The sequence below is a fragment of the Branchiostoma lanceolatum genome, chromosome 14 (assembly GCF_035083965.1).
Source record: "Branchiostoma lanceolatum isolate klBraLanc5 chromosome 14, klBraLanc5.hap2, whole genome shotgun sequence".
In the NCBI taxonomy this organism is placed as follows: Eukaryota; Metazoa; Chordata; class Leptocardii; order Amphioxiformes; family Branchiostomatidae; genus Branchiostoma; species Branchiostoma lanceolatum.
Genome location: NC_089735.1, coordinates 2,087,215 through 2,109,767, shown reverse-complemented (window position 1 = coordinate 2,109,767; position 22,553 = coordinate 2,087,215). Strand labels below are relative to the sequence as shown.

Genomic DNA, 22,553 nt, shown 5'->3' with positions numbered 1-22,553 from the left:
TGAACCTAGCAATTTTGAACCTAGGTAGACTTGGAGAAGGGTTTGCCGAGGTGCCACGCTCCCTTCGGGAGCAAGCGGACCTGAGTGAGTGAGTTGACTTTCCCCCAGACTCTGTTTTCATGTTGAATTTCCAGTAGAGCTTTTTTCCCACTTGAAAACCAAGGAATAGAATTAGCATGGCCTAACCCATAATTGTCTTGTTGCCAGGGCAACCCCAGTGGTTATGACTGTACCTGAAGATAAAGACCGTTGCATGTCTGGGAGCAATTTTACTGTCTCAATAAAATAAAGGGAATCTTTAACAAAAGGTTTAGAGATGACGTTTGCTCTGTGTGAGCTGTGCCGACACACATCATCCCCTTTAAGTCCAAGTCAACAAGCGAAAACTGCCTAACCAGTCTGAGCCACTCAGAACACCTAGCAATTCTAGCTGCTTCAAGCCATTTGGTACCTGGCATGAGTTTGAAAAGTCAATCCTCAAATTCAAAAGGTAAGCAGTTCAAAGCATCGCCCATCTTTACCAATCAAATGATGTCAGCAAAAGAGCAAACTCTAACGTTGTTACGCCTCAGACTTGCAGTCTACAGCATGGAGCTTCCTAAATTGTCTACCACAAGGGGCACCACGTTCAACTAACTTGATTACGAGCAGCTCAAGAGGCATAATTACGCCTCGCGAGCGAGATGATCAAATCCTCCTTGATTGCGAGGAATTCTGCTGGTTCTGTTGTGACATTGATTGCCGAACTGCCGCTCCAGACGAGAAGGAATTTGTCCCGAAATTGATCAGAATTTGCTTACGGTGGTTCAAGAGAAGATTGTGAAATGAACCGATGTTATAGAAGGGAAATCAGTCTGGGATGAGATAATTAGGCGGGCTACGCGCATACAAGGTTGGTTTGGGAAAGGGCAAGGAGAGGTCAGGGGTCAAGACAGTTATTAAGGTGTCTTTGCAGGTCAGGATGTTGGACAATTTTTTGGCACAACTTCAGTCGTCTGAACAGTTTCACCTTTTGAGGAGGCCAGGGGCACAAATTCTAGGGCAAATTTTCCCAGGGTTTGAAACGCAAAAAGGTATCATTGTTTCAAACAATCTTAAAAATTTGGACAGTGAAAGAAAAGACATTAATTTAGACAGTCTGAAAATCATTCTTATTTGATTAATGATACTTTTACACAACAAATAAATGATATCATTCAAGACTCATAGTTTCTTACTTTACTGTACATTTATGTTTTATTCAACAAGGCAATGTCAGAAACTGATAGGGCTATCAAAATCATTCCTAAAATTGCGGGGACTAAAACTTTTTTCTAGCGATGAGAAGAGGAACAAGACTGGAGCCTGTCTTATGTCAAAACTGACATGTGTCATAAAACTGCGGACCAGGGTAGTAATTATATCTGCTATGTCTCACATTTGACATCATATTGACAGTTTGAAACAACATGTTTACTTGGAACCAATTGGTGAAGATTCTAACACCTTTGGTGATATACTTCTTCAAAACACGACGGTCTAAAAGTCAGAATTATCTGAAGACATTTGTTGAATCTGCGAAAGGCATGTATATACAATATAACATTCTGCCCTTGAAAGGCTGTAATCTCGTCTCCCCTATCATTATCTTTCCCGTGTGCCTGTGACGCTGGTGCGTTACACCACCAGCAGTAAACCCAGGTGATGAATACAGGAATAGATAATCTACAATCCGCAATTAACATTCAGTCTTCCCTCCAGACGTCGTAAAAACAGTTCCCAACATACCAGCATCATGCAACAGTATAATTAAGAGTAACAGAGTCTAGCTTTTAAGTCTTGAAATCCATGTCTAGGACAGTAATTTGATGACAAGGCAAGCGGAATGGTGCAGGTTTTTAAGACATAATGAAAGGGAAGCATGGCTCCTGTTTACCATCAGGAATATGCGAGATGACAGATGAACTAAAAAATTGCAGGAGGAGCAAGGATAACTAATTATACATTGTGATCTTGGCTGGGATTCAAGGTGAGTTAACGACAGGCAACAAAAGGCAGGTGGGGAGATCAAAAGATACCTACCATATGGAGAGATGCCATCCTAATGTCAATATTAGGAAGAACATAAATCCTGAAGTCACTGGGTAGGATGATGAGGTGTTATTAAGTGTGCTTAGACATGTTTCAGTGCGTAATAGCCTTTATAATCATAGCCGTGGATCGTAATAGCACATTCTCTATTATGATGGTATCCATAATTGAAAGGTTATAGAAAAATAAATTGTCAATAGTCTGTGTTGCAGACGTGTAATATTTTGGAGTTAACATTTGTAGATAACGTTACTATTGGTGGAATATCCTCAGGTATAATCTGTGGCCTTTCTTGCATTTGCATTGTGCATGGTCTCAGCTATCCAAAAGTGTATAGTTATACCCATCTAGCACTACTGTAGAGCAAGTGCAAGTCCCAAAACAGTACAGAGGTCGTTATTTTGATATGGCGGCCTTGAAAAAGGTGCCCTTTGCCAAGGAACACCTGTTCCGCTATGCCTTCCCCTTTGTTGGAAAAACTTATAAATAAATGGATAACACCCACATCATTTTCATAGCTAAAGTTCTTGAACCCACTTATAATTCTACGAAAGTCTCTTTGGGTTAAGTTTTTCTGTCCCAACATTTGCTTGGAGATTAGGCTGCAGTCGCCCCAGGTCAGGTGGACAGTAGTACCACTGCTGACCTGACAACCTTGGAGTGACCTTCCAGGATTGGGTTCCATGCCCCCCTCCCCCAGATGACCAAGCTATCAAGCCTGCCAATCTCCCTATACTACTGTCAAAGAACTTGGGGGAAAAAACATCACTTTTCTCACACTTCCAGATCGTCAATGTGAATTTCTGGTATCCCGATTTTATACATAATCATCACTTCGATTTTTTTACTTAGATAGATTTAGATGGATAACATTAGATGGACCTTCAAATTTCAAACTTCCAATCATCTTTGAGTTTGACTGACATCTCCTCTCCTGTATCCTAAATTATGACAGTGGAAATGGCTTCCAAACCACGGCTAACAGGAAGAAACAGAACTTGGCCACATCCTTGCCTCTCAGAGGCCATATAAACCACACATTTGTAGAGCAGTGCTTACCAAGCCCTCACCAACGCAGACTGAAGCACGTAATGACTGTTTAATGGTGTTTGCTGAGGAAATGTACATAGCACTCAGGCAGGCCAGGGTGCATATTTACCCCTGGCTAGGAGGTTATGTTTTCTTCGTTGTAGGCTTGAGACCAGGATATCTTGAAAAGTTTTTGACGGATTTGTGTGATTCCTAGTTTCTGGGTAGGATATGAACAATGGAAGAAGTGATTGGAAAGCTAGGCTGGGGAGAATCTAGGATTTGATAGTTACCTACTGTATATTCATTTGGTAGCCCTGCTAGGAGGTGCCATTCTTTGAAGAGAATGTTGTAACCTGTTATAGTTATACCATGATTACCATCCAATATCTTTTTAAAAAGTAGGGGCACGGCATGCATCAGTTATTAACTGAACCTGGTCTCACAAATCCAAAGTACAAAACAGGTGAGCTGCACAGTGCAGTAGTTTAACAACCATGTGACTTTTACGATTTAGACTTTCCAAGACCCTACAGAAATCTTGGTTTACCTTCCCATCCTCCCCTGTAACTGGAGAGTGGGCACACTTCAAGCGAAATGACACTTCTCTACCCAGTGGACTTTAATCTTTGCTAAGCCTAAAAACCCTTTTTATTTACTCACGTCTTTCACCTGTTTCATGGGCAAATAAAGCAGGCAAGGAACAATGACTATTAATGGAGCCGGGCCAGTATCTGAGATACCAGGGTCTAAATCATAGAAAAGTATTTTGGAATGATATCAGCAAATTAAAAACAAGAAGAAAACAACTTCCTTCAGTGTTGCCAGGCTATAGGGGTGCTATACCCTCATATATGTGATATACACCTTGTGTATATAAATTAAGGGTTGTGATTCCTTTCTTGTCCAAAAAGATGCTTAAAAATGAATCCTTTTGACATCCTAAATATAGTAACAACGTCAGTTCTGTAACATTATACTCTGGAAGATTAAGATATACCCCTCTTCCCTCTAGGCATGTTTTATGGAACTGCACGATGGGCGAGTAAGCGTGCATTCACCTTTTACAACTTACATCTTTGCTGACTGCCCAGGCATGTCAAAACAACCAGACACACGGGCAGGATTCGAACCCGGGACAGTCGGTATGCCGTCACGATCTTGACTTATCCTCCAGGCCATGGGAAAGTTGGGAGTTACGTCGCGAGACTGACGTGTTTGTTGTCTGACGGGGATGGCTAGGATCGGCCCGTCGAGTCTAAAAGCCCACATATCAAGCCCTGACGTTAAGGAGATCTTTAGAACCATAATTTGTGTAGGGGCAGGGAGGGGGCATTGTCTCCGTCGATCCCTCGCCTCGAGGCTTTCGCAAAAGCCAACCTTAAACAAAGGCTTTGTCACCCGTAAGACACGGGTCACGCTATTGAAAAAAGGGGTGAAAACTGCGCCGAGAAAGGGACTCATGTCGGCTCCCTCGTAGCGCACTTATCGCTTACCGGGGTAAAAAAAACTACGACATACTTGTCACAGAGCATACCGGGGTCTAAAATACATCTTGATAACATGGCCACACTGCAAATATCAAATAAAAGCATTCTGGACAAACAAACAAAAAGCCATTAAACGGTTTCTCAACTCAGGTAGTCACAAACATGTCAAATTTAAAGAGAGTTGTCCCGAACGTCTTCAGAACACGTGATAAAAAAAAGAGAGGTGCAAGAAATCTCCTAATAGCTTTGGCCGTGGGTAAGGAATATCCTCGATCGGATTTCACCTACATGTAAACAAAAAACAGCAGAGCGCCAGACACACAGCCCGACGGGACATTGTATCCAGAACGCGACACGGAGCCATTCAGACTGACGGATGGTCGGCCGGAGTAGGAAGCCCGACGCCAGCCCCAAAGAACGGTTCGGTTTAGTGCAGCTTTCGGTATGATTGATGGTTATAATGAGTGTTTACCAAAGCTGTTGAACAGTTCAGATGGGCCCAAGATGTCTACAACAACAATGAGCACCTAGGTGAGACAACCAGTGCCGTGGTTGGCCCAAACATTGGTTTCCTCTGGCGCCAGTGGTTCCTTTATTCTCTTACATCAACTATGGCAACGACCATAACTACAGATGTTGATCTTATTGTTTCTTAGATTACAGAGGATACGAAACAAAGTCACAGGTTTAGAGCACCGACTTCCTTTATTTGACACAGAGGCTCTAGCAACCGCTACTTGAAAAGTTTACTTCAAACTCTCCAAATATAAAGATTATTTTATAAATAACAGAAAACTTGAAATGTAAAGTGTTCAAATATATGTCTCTGGAGTCACTTGTATGTCAGAGTATAAATTCCAATATCATCTACTGTTTAGAGACATTCAACTAAAACTGTGACGTCAACCATTCTATGCTTGGATAGCCGGTGTTACATCTGAAAACAGTCGGTAATACATCCCTACCCTGTTTCTGGGAAACTCAGCCACAATAACAACACAATGCGAGTGATCCTGGCAAGATTACTTCCACGGAATGTACGAACAAAAACACGCAGACACTCCTCTTCCCCCACACAAAACACGATTTACATCATACGTTTGATAAAATCATATCATCAGGGGCACAACACAACAAGGCACTTGAGATGCTTCCATGATGTCTCGCCTCGGCCACTTCAGAATACCCCTCCCTTTCTTAAGTTGCAACTGAAGAATTTGGAGTGTTTCTTCAACTGCCGGAAGGGTGTTGATACTTTGGGTGGCTAGGAAATCTAAAGGACTCCCCCCTTTTCTTTCAACTCTGCATGAAAGTCTCACTGCCCCAGATATGTCACGCATGTCAAGACACCAACATAGAAACACATTTGATTCATATCTTCAAGAAAAACTCCTCCAAAACTCAGCAGTCATCAAAACCAACACTTGCAGGAGTGACGTCTCGAATTTCTCCTAAAAAATACCTGAACGTAAACTGCGCTATCTTTGCTATCACAGGATAGGAGAGGCTGGTTTTTCTGTGCTATCAGATTCCTCCCGTCTGCCCCTAAGGGACAGAAAATCTGCAGAACAAAAGCTTGGAGATAAACAGATCCCTCAGAGATGGGAGAGATAGCCGGTGGATAGGATATCAACAGGAACAGGCAGAAGTTACACTCTTCACGAGGGTGGAAGAGGGGTTTTAGGAAAGCAGAAAAAAACAAGAAACACTGATTTGAATGAAAGTTTGTCTGTGGTAGTGATGTAGACATTTTAAATGCTATTTCAGCACACAAAGTGAAGCACTTGCCAACGTAACAAGCTTTTGGTCAGTCCTCTGACCCCTCTCAAGTTCAATGTCGTATGACACATTAGTAAGCGTTTTACTTTGGGTACGGAAAATAGTGTATAAATTTCTACAATGAAAAATTGCTGTGTTTCCGGTATGACACAGATTGTAAAAGAGTCGGTCTATCTGCAAAGAAATCTGTATGATGGATGTACTATTTCTGCAACCTTCCTAACCCCTTTGAGACCCTCGTGCTGTTGTTCCTGAATGGTGGGGTTCTGACAGATAAATGGCCATTAGGGCAGTTAATGCAGTAGTGGAGGGCCAACACTGGGTTTATCAGGACTCCCATCTCTGCCATACCATAAAGGACTAGCCGCCTTCTCCAGTTTGAGAATAAACAGAACTTTGCAGCCGGTAATTAGGAAATCTGAATGAACTATCATAATGGGTGGCAAGCCATCATACTGACTTTAGTTTTTATTTTTCTGTTTTAGAAAAAACACAGTTGAAAACGACACCATAGAAGAATAATTCCCACTTGAATTATGACTACCAGAGCTAAAAAATTCAAACTATAAACATCTACTTCAAATTCAAAAACAAAAATATCAAAACTCCATACTAACTCAACTTAACCATCATAAAAGTTGCCACAAATTACAGATGTGCTTGTTCGAATCCATATCTTATAACGTTACTATTTTAGAAGCAATAAATTTTCTTAACTCCTACAAGAGTACTAGAAAATAATACATAAAAAATCACAATGAGTTTTACAAGAAAATGTGAACGTCCGAAAACTTTCCACCATTCCGGTCCTTGGGTACATTTCTATGGAAACCAAAGTCACAGTTAAGCAGCCCCCTCCGTGATGTTGGCATTTGATAACCAAAATGTCATGTGAGGTTAAAATGTCATCTCAGACAGACATCTTAAATCGCAGAAAGGAGACAAGCGAATAGGCAAGACACGGTGGCACCATAGTAAACACATGTTCTTGGAAGATGACGTTTCTGTCCCCTAAGAAATTTTTTCCCATACTGAGATATCGGTGGCAGACATCTGGCCTGACGATAAGACGACTGCAGAATTTACAGATGATAAAATTCTGCCAATTTTTTGGGCCACTTTTCACAGGAGACAGGGTAACTTTGCTGACTAAAACGCTGCACATTAGGCTACACCAATTTATTTTCTTGGTTAACAGAATAAAAAATAACGGAATAATGTTCATCTGTATTGTTTATGTTTGGCTGACTATAACTTACTCTAGACTAGATCTACTTGTTCCCAACAAAAACGACTTTGAAAACGATCAGAGATTTGGTCAAAACATTACGATCATTCAAGAACTGATTAAATCTTTTCCACAGATATGCTGAAAACAACACCATTGTTATTAATTAACTTGACCATTGTCCTTAAGCTCATTAAGGTGATAATACTGTCTGAGGCCATGACAACGGCCCCTGCTGAGACTGCCCTCCCCCTATCATCTCCCCATTGTCTCACTACAGGTGCCCCTCACCCACTCAAACTCATGAATTTCAAATCAGCCTGGTTTACTGCAGTCTTTCAATCCTCTACCGTCCGACTCATTGTTTGGGAGCCTGTGTCGTTGATTGTCGTTGTTGAATCAATTTAAGCTCACAAAAATATATTTCAATTTCATGTCACGAAGGTCAGATTTTGGGGACCGACAGTGAATTTTTTCCCGTTCCAACAAGCAAATTTCCAGAGAAATCTTGGTTTGACTCACAGACCATCTGATATCTTTGCAAGTTGATATATTTGCATTGTAGATCAGTCCAAGCAACAGTTCTTACAAATACCAAATCATGATCTCTCTCAGAGTCCAAGAAAACAAGAATTTGTGTCATTGAAGGAAGTATTTTGTAAAAAGAGAAAGGAGAATTCATTGAAATGTTACGAAAACACATTATCTTAGATTGGCTTTCCCTGCACTGAAATCTAAAGCAGATTTCTCATCCAACTCTTCCCATTTAGGAAGATTGGAAAAACAGATAGGTCATTAGGTAAGCTCTCCTAAGCTGGGAAAAGTTGTTCTTGGAGTTGTCTGCAGAAAAACAACTCATGAGTTCATCACAAACAGGTTTCTTTGGGATGCAAATGTTGTTTGCCTTGGCACTGACTCTGAAACAACAACCAAAGAGTCAAATCAAGTCAGTGGTTTGATTTACATACCCTGTAATCAAGCAAGCTCCAAAGGAAAATGTTGTGGTTATAGTTGGCTTACATACAAGATAACCATCACTGGCCCCTACCCTCTCTTGATCTTCAAGCTAGTTGAAAAGCACCAGAGGAAAGAACATACCGTTGTCAAGAAGCAAACAACTCCTTTCTTCTCGAAAGAAAAGGTAGGGGACAGTTTCGCTTGTTTCAGGACATCATCCCAGCAGGAGTGATTGGAAAGTAATAAAGCAACTTATCAAAGCAGAAGAAAGGTTGTCTAAGCCCTGTTTGTTTTGCTAAGTGTTGGCCCACCCATTTTCACAGTGGGGAGGGTGGCTGAGGACAGTGATTAGAGGTACAGCTGCAGACTTCAGGCCTGCTGGGGCAGACTGAGGGCTCCTATTGTCTCCTCATCAAGTTACAGAATGGAGACAACAGGGATGATGTCTCCACAGCGTGGGGCCCTCAGACAAGAAATGCTAACAATACTGAGGAACACTACATAAGCAAAAAACTTCTTCCTTGACCAACCAAAAGGAAAAACTTTCTTGTTCTTCAGAAGTTTAGACAAAAAAACGCTCTTGTTCTTCAGAAGTTTAGACACAAAACTGTTCTTCCTAGACCTACACACAAGAAATGCTTATAAAACTGAAGATAACTTCAGGAGCAAGAAACGTTCTTGTTCTTCAGAAGTTCAGGTAAAAACTGTTCTTCCTAGACCTACAGACAAGAAATGCTAGCAAAACTGAAGAACACTTCAGGAGCAAAAAACTTTCCTGTTCTTCAGAAGTTCAGACAAAAAACTGACAAGCAACGCTTACAAAACTAATGAACACTGCAAGAGCAAAAAACGTTCTTGCTTTCAGACTAGACAAACAAAGCTAAGAATAAACAAGAAATCTGCGAGAGCAAAACAACTTTTCGGACTAGACGATAAGAATACTGAAGAATACTTTAGGGGCAAGAACTTTCTTGATTGCTAGTAGAGTAGATAAAGCAGTCATACTTTTATGGAAAGTGAATCAGTATCTGTTTAGACAACAGTACACTCAAACTAGCAGTGTTTAACATTTTGATTTGAACGTTGTCTTTCTTTATCGACCTACAGAGAATACTAACGATGAATCTCCCCTGATTACCTCTAACGAGATGGCCTGATGCCGGCTGAGGAGACATCTGTTCCTTATAAACAACTCACTTCAAGATGTCTTCAGCGGCAGCCTTCAAGACAATTCCAGAAATTGACTAAATTGGCAGGAATTCCGTGTTTTCCCCAGTTCCTGAATCAAGAGCAAATGTTAATCCATCCACCCAAAAAGCTGGAATTTAGAGGATTTCGAGAGGTCGGGGGTCAAGTTTACAGCCAACCGCCTTCCTTTGCGACGATTATTTCCTAGAACGACTTAAATCAAGCTCATCCCGCTATAGACCACTCTCACGCCTAAATATGGCCCGCCGCAGAGAAATGCCAGCCTTCTCCAAGCTTCCTTTTAACAGTGAAAGCCCCGGAATAAACAGGAAATAGTTTGTTTTTCGTCATTCTCAAAAGCCTCTCATTTTGTCCTAAGGAGGTTGGATGAGGAATGGCAGCTATGCTCGAGTCTCCAGTGAGCGGCTGGGAAAAACCATAACAGAAATCGGGGAATGATCGGTGTCTACTTCGAGCTGAGCTTGTGGGCTAACTGTGTGGAGATACTTTTCGCAAAGTTTTGATGATTTCTGCTCTTTTGGCGATGCTAAAGAGGTTTAGTGGAGCCTACGGGCGCCCCCCTCCCCTCAGGTGCTGTCCCCGAGGACCTGGTCTTGGCTGTTGGGGTTAGCTACCAGGGCGGAGCAGGGGCAAGCCAAACACACACCAGACCACATAACATCGGCGTCAGTTTACCCGCCACTCTTCTGCTGCGTTTCATTTCTCACCCGGGCCCTCCCAGTCGGGATAAACCAACCGTCCTCACAGCTCTGCTCAGTCCCAATAAACCAGGCGCTGTCTGGACTCTTGACGCAGATAAAACTTCGCAGGCGGAAGGGCCTGCAAAACCGGCTTCCTGTTTTTCAGCTCTGAGCAGCCATGGGAGATATTTGCACACAGATAAAGATGGGAATGTGTCTTTTTATGTTCGCTTGTGACAGATGAAAATCTTGTACAGTCAAACCTGAAGTGACCACCTCTACATAAGGACCACCTGGCCACTGATATCAGTCAAACCTGTACTGTACAAGTGACCACCTCTACATAAGGACCACCTGGCCATTTTTGGTGCTGATGTATTTTTCCCATTGACAAAAAAGCATTAAGAAACCTGTCTACACTACAGTGACCACCTGTCCACATAGACCATTCCAGAGTGGCCTTCTTGGGCAGTTTTGACCGTATTGCTTATTCTTAGCATAAAGGGATATTTTACCCCCCCCCCAAAAAAAAATTAGACCCCAGTACACTTGATCCAAATCCATTCAAGTTGGATAACAGCTAAAATAAGAATCTGACCTCAAATGTCAATCTTGTTTTAAAAAAAGTACTAAATCCTAACAAAAACATGTCTCTTACAAAAGACACACAAACTCAGAGATGATACGAGTTTCGGCGACTCATTAACTGGTCGTCTGACTGTAAAGGCTAAACCTGGTGGTCTGCCGAGATTTACAGGCAAAGTTTTACGACAACTTTGGTTGCTTCTTGAATCCCAAAAGGTCAGTCTCGGGGTGTTCACTAGTTGAGGACCTCATAAAAACCTTGCTGCGGTTTCACAGTTTTTACTGAAACATTCCTTCTTTATAAATCATTCTCACTACAAGAAAAATCATGCAAATCATCTGGTTATCCTTTTGTTTGTTACATTGTATTTCTGTTTTCTTTTGCTGTAAATCTATGCTAAACTGTTTTGCCTTGAACCTTCAAAAGCCACTCCCACCCCCTCTGCTAACCAAACTGTTGTTTTTTCAAACACCAGGATGCTAATGTGCTTGTTTGTGGATTAAAAGTTCTAATTCCAGAAGCTTCATTGGGTAAGACATAGGGTACAGCAAGAATGCAAGTCTCGCTATGCCGTCTATGTTGCCATGCTTACATACAGGAAAGGACTTTTGCACTCAGTGTTTAGTTATTGCACACAACCACAGACATAAAAACATTTTGGATCACATTTTTGTCCTGAAAAAATCTTAGATTTTAAGAAAAAAAAGGGGGGTCAGACTTAAGTTTATATGTACTTGGAGTTGAGGCCAAGATTTTTTGGTAACATCTTTTTAGTCAGAGACTTACAAAACTTCAGAACTCTTAGATCAACATTTTGCTTACTCTGATGCAGAGAATTGATGTTACACAAAAGGGTAAGGTCACTTGGAGTCCAAGAAGTCACGAAACAACGCCATATTTCTGGTCACAGCCCCCTTATCACAAGAAACGTCAGGATCTGTCAGAAAGTGCTCTGTCCATTCTCCAACGTCGCCACGCTAATGGCACCTGATAGTCGACAGGAAGCCCAGCCAGAAAGCCTGCTCGAGGGCCGTCGGTTCCCAGAAAGGGCTGCCGCCAGGGCCCGTGTTTGCAGGACGCTCGAGTGGGGCCTGCTCTGAAAACAAGCCAGCACACTGAGCAAACATCACCCTTTCACGGAACAAGTACCCCTCACTTCAGGAGGGCAGCAAAACACCTCCCCACCCCAAACACTGCAATTTGCCTGACTGGGAGAAATACAGGTGGTCAAAAAGAGCAGTCTTGACGGTAGGGAGGACCCGGGTGTCGTTCTCAAAGGCAGGGAAAGTGAAACGTTTCAAACCATTTAACGTCCACAAAACAACTGGGTCAGGTTTCCTGAAGTAGAGTGAAGTAGGGACCCCTACAGGAGGAGCAACATATCGGTGACTTGTTGGGCGAGAGAGAAACATGTAAAGAAGAAGACACACACATGCATTCTTGCAAGTCCCACATTTAAAAAATGTCTTTAAGAAGACCTCGCAGTGCAAAAAGGTAGCGAGGTTCTAACTAACTGCCATCTTTTTGTCTTGAGTTAAACTAAAGCTAAACAACAAAGAACTGGGGAAACCTCTCTCAGAAATCGTCTGCTATTTCTTAGCTCGGGTAATCATTGCAGACTCCCTAATGCAGTTATAACGCTTCACAATTACCTAATCATGTGCACATTTCCAAAAGGCACTGACTGCCTTGCAAGTCTTTTGTCATCAAATGTATTGTAAGGTGACCAAAAAAAACACAACTGAATAGAACCCTTGGCTATCTATATCTTAGTTTAAAAATGATCATAACGTAGTAAAAAAAAGAGTGGAACAAGTTCTAGTTCTTCGGCTTCCCACCAACAAGATAAGTGATCGGTTGTGTTGACGTTAGACTTTCCTATTCTCTGGCACGTAATCCCACAACAATGGCCCGGCTCTCTCAATTTCACGGCCGCGGCCGCCACGCATTCAGACCGCTCGAGAGCGTATGTAGGGCAGGGGAAACAAGCGTCCGGGAACAATGGGGACCCAGTATGGGTCAGAGGCGTGGTGGGCAGGGTGCACCAGCCACGAGCGTGCACGGCCATGTCAACCTCCGAATTAGGACGTCCGATTAGAACGAGGCTTTGCCGATTGATTTCCTGGTATGACTGGCGGCCATTGGGCTCTAAATAATTTAATTACTGAGGCGCAAATCCAATCTGGCCGGGACTGAGGGTGAAGTCATCGCAATGAATGTTTCATGGGAGGGAAACACTGCATGCATATACGGGGCGGGGGGCTGCCAACCAACTAGAGCAATCATAGCAACTGTTGTAAAATGGAAAGAAAGGGAAAAGGGGGAAAGTCACAGTCCACTAAAATAACTAGAGGGACAGGATTAGGAAAAGTAGTTTCACAGAGCGGTGACAGGAACAGCAAGGGCAATGGGAGATGGCAAGGATATATCATATACACAAGTCACCACAGAGGGATGGGGCCTACCATGGAAGCTGCAACAACTTCACTATCAATTTCGATGATCCAAAAGAAAAAGGAGAGATATACTATATCATATAGACTCTATATGATATAGTATATCTCTCCTTTTTTAAGACAAAAAAACTGTAGCTACAAGGCATTAAAAAAATCATGGGGAGAGTCAAAGTTCTATTCAGCATTGACAAATGAAGCTGTATGGTGTGATTATGGGAAGGACAATGGGAGAAAGCAGGGGTCCAAGCAGAACAGGGGGGGGGCATCTACCAAGAAGAGACAGGTGATTCCAACACAAAAGCTAGATCATCAACCACAGGGCAGGTTGTGCGAGACCCCCTCCCAGCCTGGCCCGCCTACTCTCCAAGCAGAGGAGGGGTACCGGCTGGCTTTTGGACCTGTTTTTAGGCGTTTTTGTCAGGCTTTCTACTTTTTGATGAGAAAAAAAAAATGACAAAGTAGAAAGCCTGACAAAAACGCCTAAAAACACGTGAAAAACCAGCCGGAACCCCTCCTCTGCTTGGAAAGTAGGCCCATCCTGATGGCAGGTCCCAGCAGCGGTTTGTTTTTTCCTCCGTGACCCACAACACCAGGCAGCGAGCATCAACACAAACATGTCCACAAAGGTACCCACCCCCGCTGAACTAGGGGGCAACAGAGACACGGTCTTCAACCTGACTTCAACCTGACACAAACTTGACGAGGAACAAAAAATCTTGAGACCTAACAAGTCGATAAGGTACAACAAATACGTCCACACAACTAACCAACACTGCTAACTTATAATTTGCACTGTTAATTTGGCAAAACTAGACAAATATCTCTCTCTTGATAATAACAAAACAAGTTGAAATATGGAGCCTCAAACATTGTCTTCAACCTGACTTCAACCTGACACAAACTTGACGAGGAACAAAAAATCTTGAGACCTAACAAGTCGATAAGGTACAACAAATACGTCCACACAAGTAACCAACACTGCTAACTTATAATTGGCACTGTTAATTTGGCAAAACTAGGCAAATATCTCTCTCTTGATAATAACAAAACAAGTTGAAATGTGGAGCCTCAAACATTGTATCCTTAAACTACGAAAAAATACCTTTCATAAAAATCTAAAGCGACTGGCATCGCATCTGCAATCCTACTGGCAATTACAAGCAAACTAAAACACGTATCAAACAGAGGGGCCATCGATTTAGAGATTGTATCAGGATAATTCAATTTCAGCGATTTCTGCATCTCGCTGCCTTCATTACACCAGCTGGCTCACACAAACGCAGACAGAAGGTTATGAATATGGATGGCGTCGAGGATAATAACATATTTTTCTGTGAACCCCAAATGTATACTTTAAATTCCCCATTTCCATCAGTTGTAGAATCCCATGAGACTGCAGGGGCATAATGCAGCTTTGCCTAACGCAATAACAAAACCCACAAAACATAAAAGAATAATGTCTTCTGCCTAGACCAGATTTTTATTTTATTGTTTTAAAGACTATTTTGCAGGACAAACATTTTTTTCTTAAATTGTTTATGTTCTTCTACACCAGCTTGGCATATATGCTCCCTTTGGATTGCTTCATCATTTTTTCTGCCTAACCAACTCATCCATAGTGGCTATGGGATGTAGAAAAATGATCGACTGTCAAAATCAACAACAGCGAAAAATCTCTCCCAGCCATCCCATGTAATATTCCTTCCCATGCCGACCATCCCACGATACCTGGGACATTTTTCTTCCGCTATTTCCCAATTCTACCAGATGACAACCATTCCTGACATTTGAATCAGTTGTTCCCAGAGGACCTGTCGTGATCAGACCGGTATAATACCGGTGTCGGTATCTCGCCATAGTCCCTTTCCTCTAGGGGAATAACTCCACAGTCATTCCCAACCCCACCCTACCAACCTCCCTCCACGCATAGCATCTCAAACCTGATGAGAAAATATTGAAATAACCATATTGCGTCACATTTCTAATCTGGTCTCACAGACAAAAATTCTACACCATGGAAGTGTTAGAAAATTATGAAAAATCCAGTATTTTTGTCTCCTAAATTATCTGTTTGCTCCATATTGTGCATGAGCAATATGAGGTAACCAAGCATGCAAGTCCCCACCATTTTTGACAGTGATCTATGCTTTTGATTTGAGTCATATCTAATAGATATGAGCATATCCCCATCTGCCAGGTCTTTGGGACGGGAATCTGTGCTAGACAGACACTTGCTGGCTTTATGAACCAAGGAGCATCATAGGAGGATGAGAAAATAAAACAAAAAAAAGAAAGCTAAAAAAAAAAGTGACATATTGAATGATAAACTCTCTTCTGTGAACCCAAGAAGAAAAATTTACAGAAAATTTGCATTACATGTACAGAGCCCTTCAGTATCCTTTACATTCCACTGCCTTCTAGTCCTATGATATCATCCCCCCAAAACAACTGGCTACACGTGTGGCGTTTCCGCCGTATCTTGATCCGCTACACTAGCAACAAAATCAATATTGTAGCCATGTGTATAATGAGGTATGGCCCCAATACAGCCCTATAAATATGATAAAGCAGACCTAAAATGGGCAGGGTGCTCCCCAAATAGCCCGACCCGCCAGAATTTCATTTCTGGTCTTGGTACCACATTGCGATAAGGATGGGAAATGTGGATCGCCGCTTCGATCGGAAGCACGGGCAACTAAGCACGAGTTGCAAGTTCCGATAAAACACACTCCCATGCACTAAGTGACTGCTTAACGGTAAACCCGGAAAACTGGTGCTTCAAAGGCTGCATAAAACATTCCATACGAGTGGAAAAATTAGCATATAATTTCATCCCGGGCTCTAATTTAGCGAGCACAAACGTCTGCATCGTAAAATCAACCTCCCGCTAGCACCTAGCGATACGTAGGTCAGGGGTCAAACAACCGTAAGGTGTCCGTACAAGAGTAAGGTCCCACCGTCACAGATTACATTTCACGATTTTCAGTGGGAGGTCTGGGCAAAGTATACCCAGACATGCAAGCACTAACGGATGTTTTAAATTTAGAAACAACACAGAAAATGATATAGCGGGGGCCCGATAGCATTCAAATGCTGGTCACAGCTCTAGGGCTTACTCAAGATTAAAAGTATACGGGTTAAATCAAGATGGACAAGTGCAAAATGACATATCTGGGGTACGGATATCTTCAAATGAAATCTAGATTACGACGTTAAAAAGGACGCTGCAAGCAGGCACTCCCATTCCTAATCGTTTAAGCGATGCATAATTCTTCTCTGCCAAAACGTCGTCGTGTAACGCTTTCCACCACCCCGCATGGCTTTGTGTTGGCTTGTCATCTTTCAGAAGGCTTTCTGTGGAGGCATCTTCATCAAAAATTTATCGCCCACAGCTCTGTCGCACAGGTGGGAATTCCGCATGTCTATCTGCCACCGGCATCAAGCGAACCAAGCCGAAAATCAGGGAAATGTTGCACTAGGGACAGGCCTTGATCATGATGACTTTTTTCCCATTTCCATATTTCCGATCAGGACAATTCCACATCCGAAATTACTCTCCAAGCAGAGCATGGGTTTCGGCTGTTTTTTTACGTGTTTTTAGGCGTTGTTGTCGTGCTTTCTACTTTGTCATCTTTTTTTTTGTCTCACAGACAAAGTAGAAGGCATGACAAAAACGCCTAAAAACACGTTAAAAACCAGCCGAAACCCTAGCTCTGCTTGGAGAGTAATCCGAAATGGGAAGAGGATGTGGGCCAAATACAAAGCTAGTAGCATGGATGTACAAAATTATGCAAGCTGTCATTAAAATCAATAAACCAAAGCTGTTTAAGAACAATTCCCAAAAGAAAATGTTATCTTTGCATATTTGTTATGTTCCAATTACAAAAGCATCTATGCAGTAGACTACGTGCTAAAAGAGGTAATGTATGCAGCATGTATTTTATAACATACAGATGTGCATAGCAATGGTCTAAATTATAGTGGGTTTGTATAATAAAAAATAGGACGTAAGCCCGCATCTTAGCGACACACTGCTAATCTAAATCAAGACTTCGTGTGATATTTTCCATACTGGTGAGAAAAGATCATTTCTGTGTCTGGGAAGACGGAGAAAGACGGCGCTTGGTGGTTGTTTGAGTTTTTTTTGTGTTCCTGTGTGCTAAGCTGTCGGCGCTACCAATTAGCACTTTCCCGAAGTCCGGCAGCGCAAACAAACCTTAGGCACCACAAAACGGGCATTCCTCACGTAAAACAAACCTACTCGCGACTTGTTGCAAAAAATAACTCCGGGGACCGACTCGCCACACATTTGGCAACAACGTACCGACTTGTAGCGACAAGTTTGCTACATCTGAAATCTACACAACGGAGGCGAAGAAGTGGTCTAAGACCGTCTTGGGATCAACACTTATTTCTTAAAGCGTCCCGTCTGAAAGATCCACCCTTATCACAAGAATTCTTTCAAAATAAAACCATAAACCGAGAAAATTAAAAGCAACGTGGCCATTATAACGATCAGCCCGCGCCAGTACGGATAAGAGCGGCGGTTTTTGTCCCTAATTGTTGCGAAAAACAAGCGACATCTGCATAACAGTGGGACCTGGCGCCACTACAGCGACCTGTCGTCCCTTATCCAACCTTATCAGTTACGTACTTTTTTACAAGTCATTAAAAAACGGAGTTTAGCGACGCAAACACAGCTAAATAGCCAACCGTGGAAGGTCTTTGTCGCTCAAATCTCTCCTCAAATACACCTTAGCCGCACAACTTTTGTACCCGATTCCCCCACTTTACGCCAACCGAGAAATTTTAATCCTACTAACCCAAAGTCCCGGCAAGGCAAGCACAAACTTTGCCATCAATCTATTTGAATTCATAATGTAGCAAAAAAGAAACAAACACCCGTAAAGAGAAAAGGATGCCCATATTTTCCCGGTTTTCAGTTCATTTTCTACAACCTTTTGAACTACAAGCTGTCTTAGACTTCCCCTAACTAAACGCACGCACAGAAAAAGGCGTCTTTTACGCCAAAGCTATTAACTCATCTACAGAAAACTTCAAGTCTATAAAGCGACTAACAACTTATTCAGTCACAGATTTGTTATGCCCTGTATGTTCACATAATGAATGTTTAACTATTTCGCCTTGGTAGATGTAAATCCGGAGGTTTAGGGCTAATATAATACCGAGCACAAAGAGAGGGACGCATCCAGCGACTTGAGAGCTAGCTGTCCCCGCTAAAACGTTTCGGTAAGGCAACACCGCCTCTTCCGCGCGGCTAGGATTTCAACTTCTAGAGCGGTGATAGTCGGAGTGAACGCTCGATTTGTTGGTAGAGTCGGTCCGTGTCTTTCCGGTCGTGTGGACAGTCTCTCTGACCGCTGATAGTCTCATTATTCACTCGGGCCAGGGCCCAATTTTCCCCGGGTTCATTTTCCGCGATCGGCCTGGCTTCGATTTTTCGAGACCACCGCCAAATCACCTTCCCTACACATCGCGTTTTAATCTGTTCGGGACGGCCGAAAGTAGGCCAGGGAATTGTAATGGTTTTGTTGTGATACCAGCCTAGCTCTTCAACTAAAACACACAGTAAATATACGGATGGCACAGAAGGTTGTATCAAAGACGCTGTAGTAAGGAGTAGTGTAGTGTTGTTGATGAAACTGACGTGTTTTGTAGGATAAAGCACGGCCCAACACGTGTGGTACGGGGTCCCACTGTGGGACGGGCCGCCACGCATTTGTCACACCGTGTTGCTACACGGCCCGCCGCTCGCTACAGTTGGCTTTTAGACATCGCCACAAATTGGCTACACGTACCTTGAGCCGCCGTGGTCACGATCGACAACGTGGACAGTAGAGCGCACAACAGGCAAGCCTCGACTCCCGACCGCAACATCTTGCCACACCGCTTGACTGATGTTGAAAACCCCATGCAAAGTTTGAATCCGGCACGCCGAACGTAACACCGACCGAACGGGGCACACCGAGCCGACTCTTCGGGGCCTCAGCGCCTGGCTCCCGCGGTGCGAGCACTGTAGCAATCCCTGTGGCAATCCTGGAGGTTGTGGCAGTTCCCAGACTGTCTAGTAGCGTCTGATTGCATCGCTGGACCAGAGTTGTGTCCCGGACATCGCTCGCAGTCGGCGCCGTGGGTTCACTTACTGGAATGCCGTATGTTTACATGCCCGAAAAACCTCCACTTCGGCCTGGACCTGGGCTTTGTCGGATTGCGCCGACGGTTTCAAGGCGCCCACAATTAATTACGCCGGCTTCCGCCTGATAACATTGTGTGAGGTGGGGGCATCGCGAAACCGCTGTTTTCTTTGAGGAATGTCTCTTCCCCATGTGGCACTTCAACTTAGGGGCGGCCCGCTTGTGATGTTAATGAGGGTCCTTCAAGTTTTCTTGACTTTTCCTCAGCAATCCAGCCGCCAACGACTCAGGGTTCTCGTTACAAAATATGCCGATTTCAGTACATAATCGTGGCCTCAGTTAGATCAATATACACAAAAAGATGTAAATAAATAAAAGAATAGATACTAAATAATAGTTACGTTGTTTGGTCCCAAAATGAAATCAAGGAGGTTCTTGATATAATAGATACGATTCAAAGAATACAAACACTAGAAGGATCAACCAAGGATCAAATGAAAATCCGGCTGAAAATTTTAGACCATTGTTTGCTTAATTTGGCAACTGATTAATTGAAACTGATGTTCAATCCAGAGCATTTTTTTCAATATTCTCATCATATCACAGAAACATCACATTGGGTTAAAACATTCGCTTTTTAGCGTTCTTGACAGCACCATAGATCAAATGCGGAACATGAATTCGACACAGTCCATTATCACATTGGCTAGGCACAGGTGCGCCCGTTCTATAGCAAGCGAAAAAAATTCGGTGTTTTTATTTTATTTTGACGGTCTACAAGTAGTCTTCTGCTACTTAGATCTTTTTCAATACACAGATAAATTAATGAAGCCACAAAACCAGAATGCCAATTAACTGTGATGGCAATGTTGCAGGCCATGTTGATTGTTTTCGTCTATGAATGATGACGTAACGTTAGCCTGCGTATTTACATCAATAAACTTCATTGTCATTAAACAATCAGCTTTCCGATATTGACATGATTATTCCCTGACTTCTGGCATTGTATGATCATTTGCGCAAACGCGGTAACAACAAGGCAAGAGTAAACAAAGACCGAAAAATTGCAATGCTTTTTTAATACAGGAAAACGCAAAGAGCAGTCTTCAAAATCACTTCCGTATGTTTGTTTTCATGATCCCCCTCAGATACAACCATACATATTGCACCGTCCCCGGTGATTGTTTTCTCAAGTTCCACCTGATTGGACTAAAACTATGCAGGGGGCGTGGCCTATTGACGTCTCGATGACAGGTCTAATTACAAGCCCTTGCCGCGCCGTGATTGGTCAGCAGGGCCAAATGTCACTCGCGATTGGTCACACTGACTCAACAAATTAAAAACCGATTAGCGCGCCCCGTGGCGGCCCAGGGGGCGCCAGAGACGGACACAGGTAAATGTTTATTTTGCCGTATTGTTTGGCCTTTTTGAGGTGCAAATGTTACGAAAATAAGTCGCGAGCCAGCGGCCCTTTCGCCGCCACCTCTACCGAAAGCAAGGCGGTTGAGGATCCCTTGGAGTTGGGGGGTAACGTTTAATAGGAACCGACTTTTTGAGACACCACATTTCTGTTCCCGAAAAATAAAAAGGAAACTTTCTTTCACTTTACTTCTGACCTTGGCCAAACCAAGGAAATCCTTGACCAAGGCTAACATAAGTCCTAACGCATCTTAGGCCAGAAATTTCAAGACAGGACAGTCAGACTAGTCGTCAGAATTTCGTTGAAACATTGCGAGTCACTCGTATTTTGCCACACTGGCTTGTTAAGCAACTGAAGTTACATTCTGATTTCTTGTCAACTTTTCAACTTTTGTTGCAAATGATCTAATAACATCTCTGTCACAAGGCAAGGGAGAAAAATGACTCTCGACACATTTGTCATTGCCGATCTGTTTTCCATACAAACATCTTTATTGTCAATGTCATCCGAGCGACGTGGATTTATTCGCGCGTTCCGCCGGGATTGGGCCGACCCTGCCATCTTGCCACATTGATGGATTCTGCTACTTCTGTGTTGCAAAGTAATGAGGGCGGCTGACACTGATCACGGGGGTGTAGCGATCTCACCCTAATCTACAAGCAGATGTAAGGTGGATAATAGTTTTCCTGACAAAAGGTCCTTCTGATGTTGCTATTAAAAAAAAAAGAAACTGGTCTGCCAGAGTAAAAAGTTGCAATTTTCCAACCAAACATCTGCTTGGAGAGATTAATTTTCCCCGCTACAAGCTGTAAGCTGTCAACCCTGGGACAATGTGGCAGAAAATGTGGCAGGTATAAATGTAGGGTCAGGCGAACCGCTGTCAACAGGAGACTCCTGATGTTCTACCTGATCTACAAACACATGTTGGAAGAGAACAAATTGCTACATTTTCTGACAGCCCCGTGTTTTTCTTTGACTTGTTTTTGTTCATTTGTGTGAAAAGAACATAATAAGCTCCAAATTTTGGAGCTTAGCATTTCAAAAATAGCAAGGACAAAATTTGGGAAAGTGGATTCCAACTCAAAGTAGCGAATGTTCCATGCCATTAGGAGGAAACACTTGTGTGGCAACATAATGTATCCAGGGACATTGCCACAAATTGGATTATTATTTGCCCTACACACATGAAATTTCTTGCTGTGATGAAGTATTTGGTGCTAATGAAAAGTGATGTACAAAGTTTGATGGGACTAATAGTGTGTACTATGTAACAAGTTACATCCATGTTGCAAAGTCAGATATGTTGCAGATTTTTCTATGTGACAAACTGCTTATTGTGTAGCAAGTTGTGCAGTACATTGCCACATTTGACTTTGACTTTAGTTGGCTCCACAATATTAGCTTGACATACTCTAACCTACCTTCATGTTTGTTTATATCTTTTATCAATTTATGCCACGCCATATTATCAGAGTCTGTTGTTACTACTAACAT

At 42.7% G+C, this 22,553-nt stretch overlaps 1 protein-coding gene across 5 annotated transcripts in view; it reads right to left on the bottom strand.

Annotated features, from left to right (window-relative positions):
• LOC136449108 (netrin receptor UNC5C-like) overlaps positions 1-19,716 on the bottom strand; it is a 117,957-nt gene extending 98,241 nt beyond the window's left edge. For 2 of the 5 annotated variants that reach the window (XM_066448923.1, XM_066448926.1), the window contains exon 1: positions 19,304-19,715. In XM_066448923.1, coding sequence (XP_066305020.1) covers positions 19,304-19,418 — 115 coding nt within the window. In that variant the 5' untranslated portion in view covers positions 19,419-19,715. Of the gene's footprint in view, positions 1-19,303 lie in introns of all 5 variants that reach the window. The other 3 variants (XM_066448927.1, XM_066448928.1, XM_066448925.1) reach the window with 2 other exon arrangements.
• Positions 19,717-22,553: the final 2,837 nt, after the last annotated feature.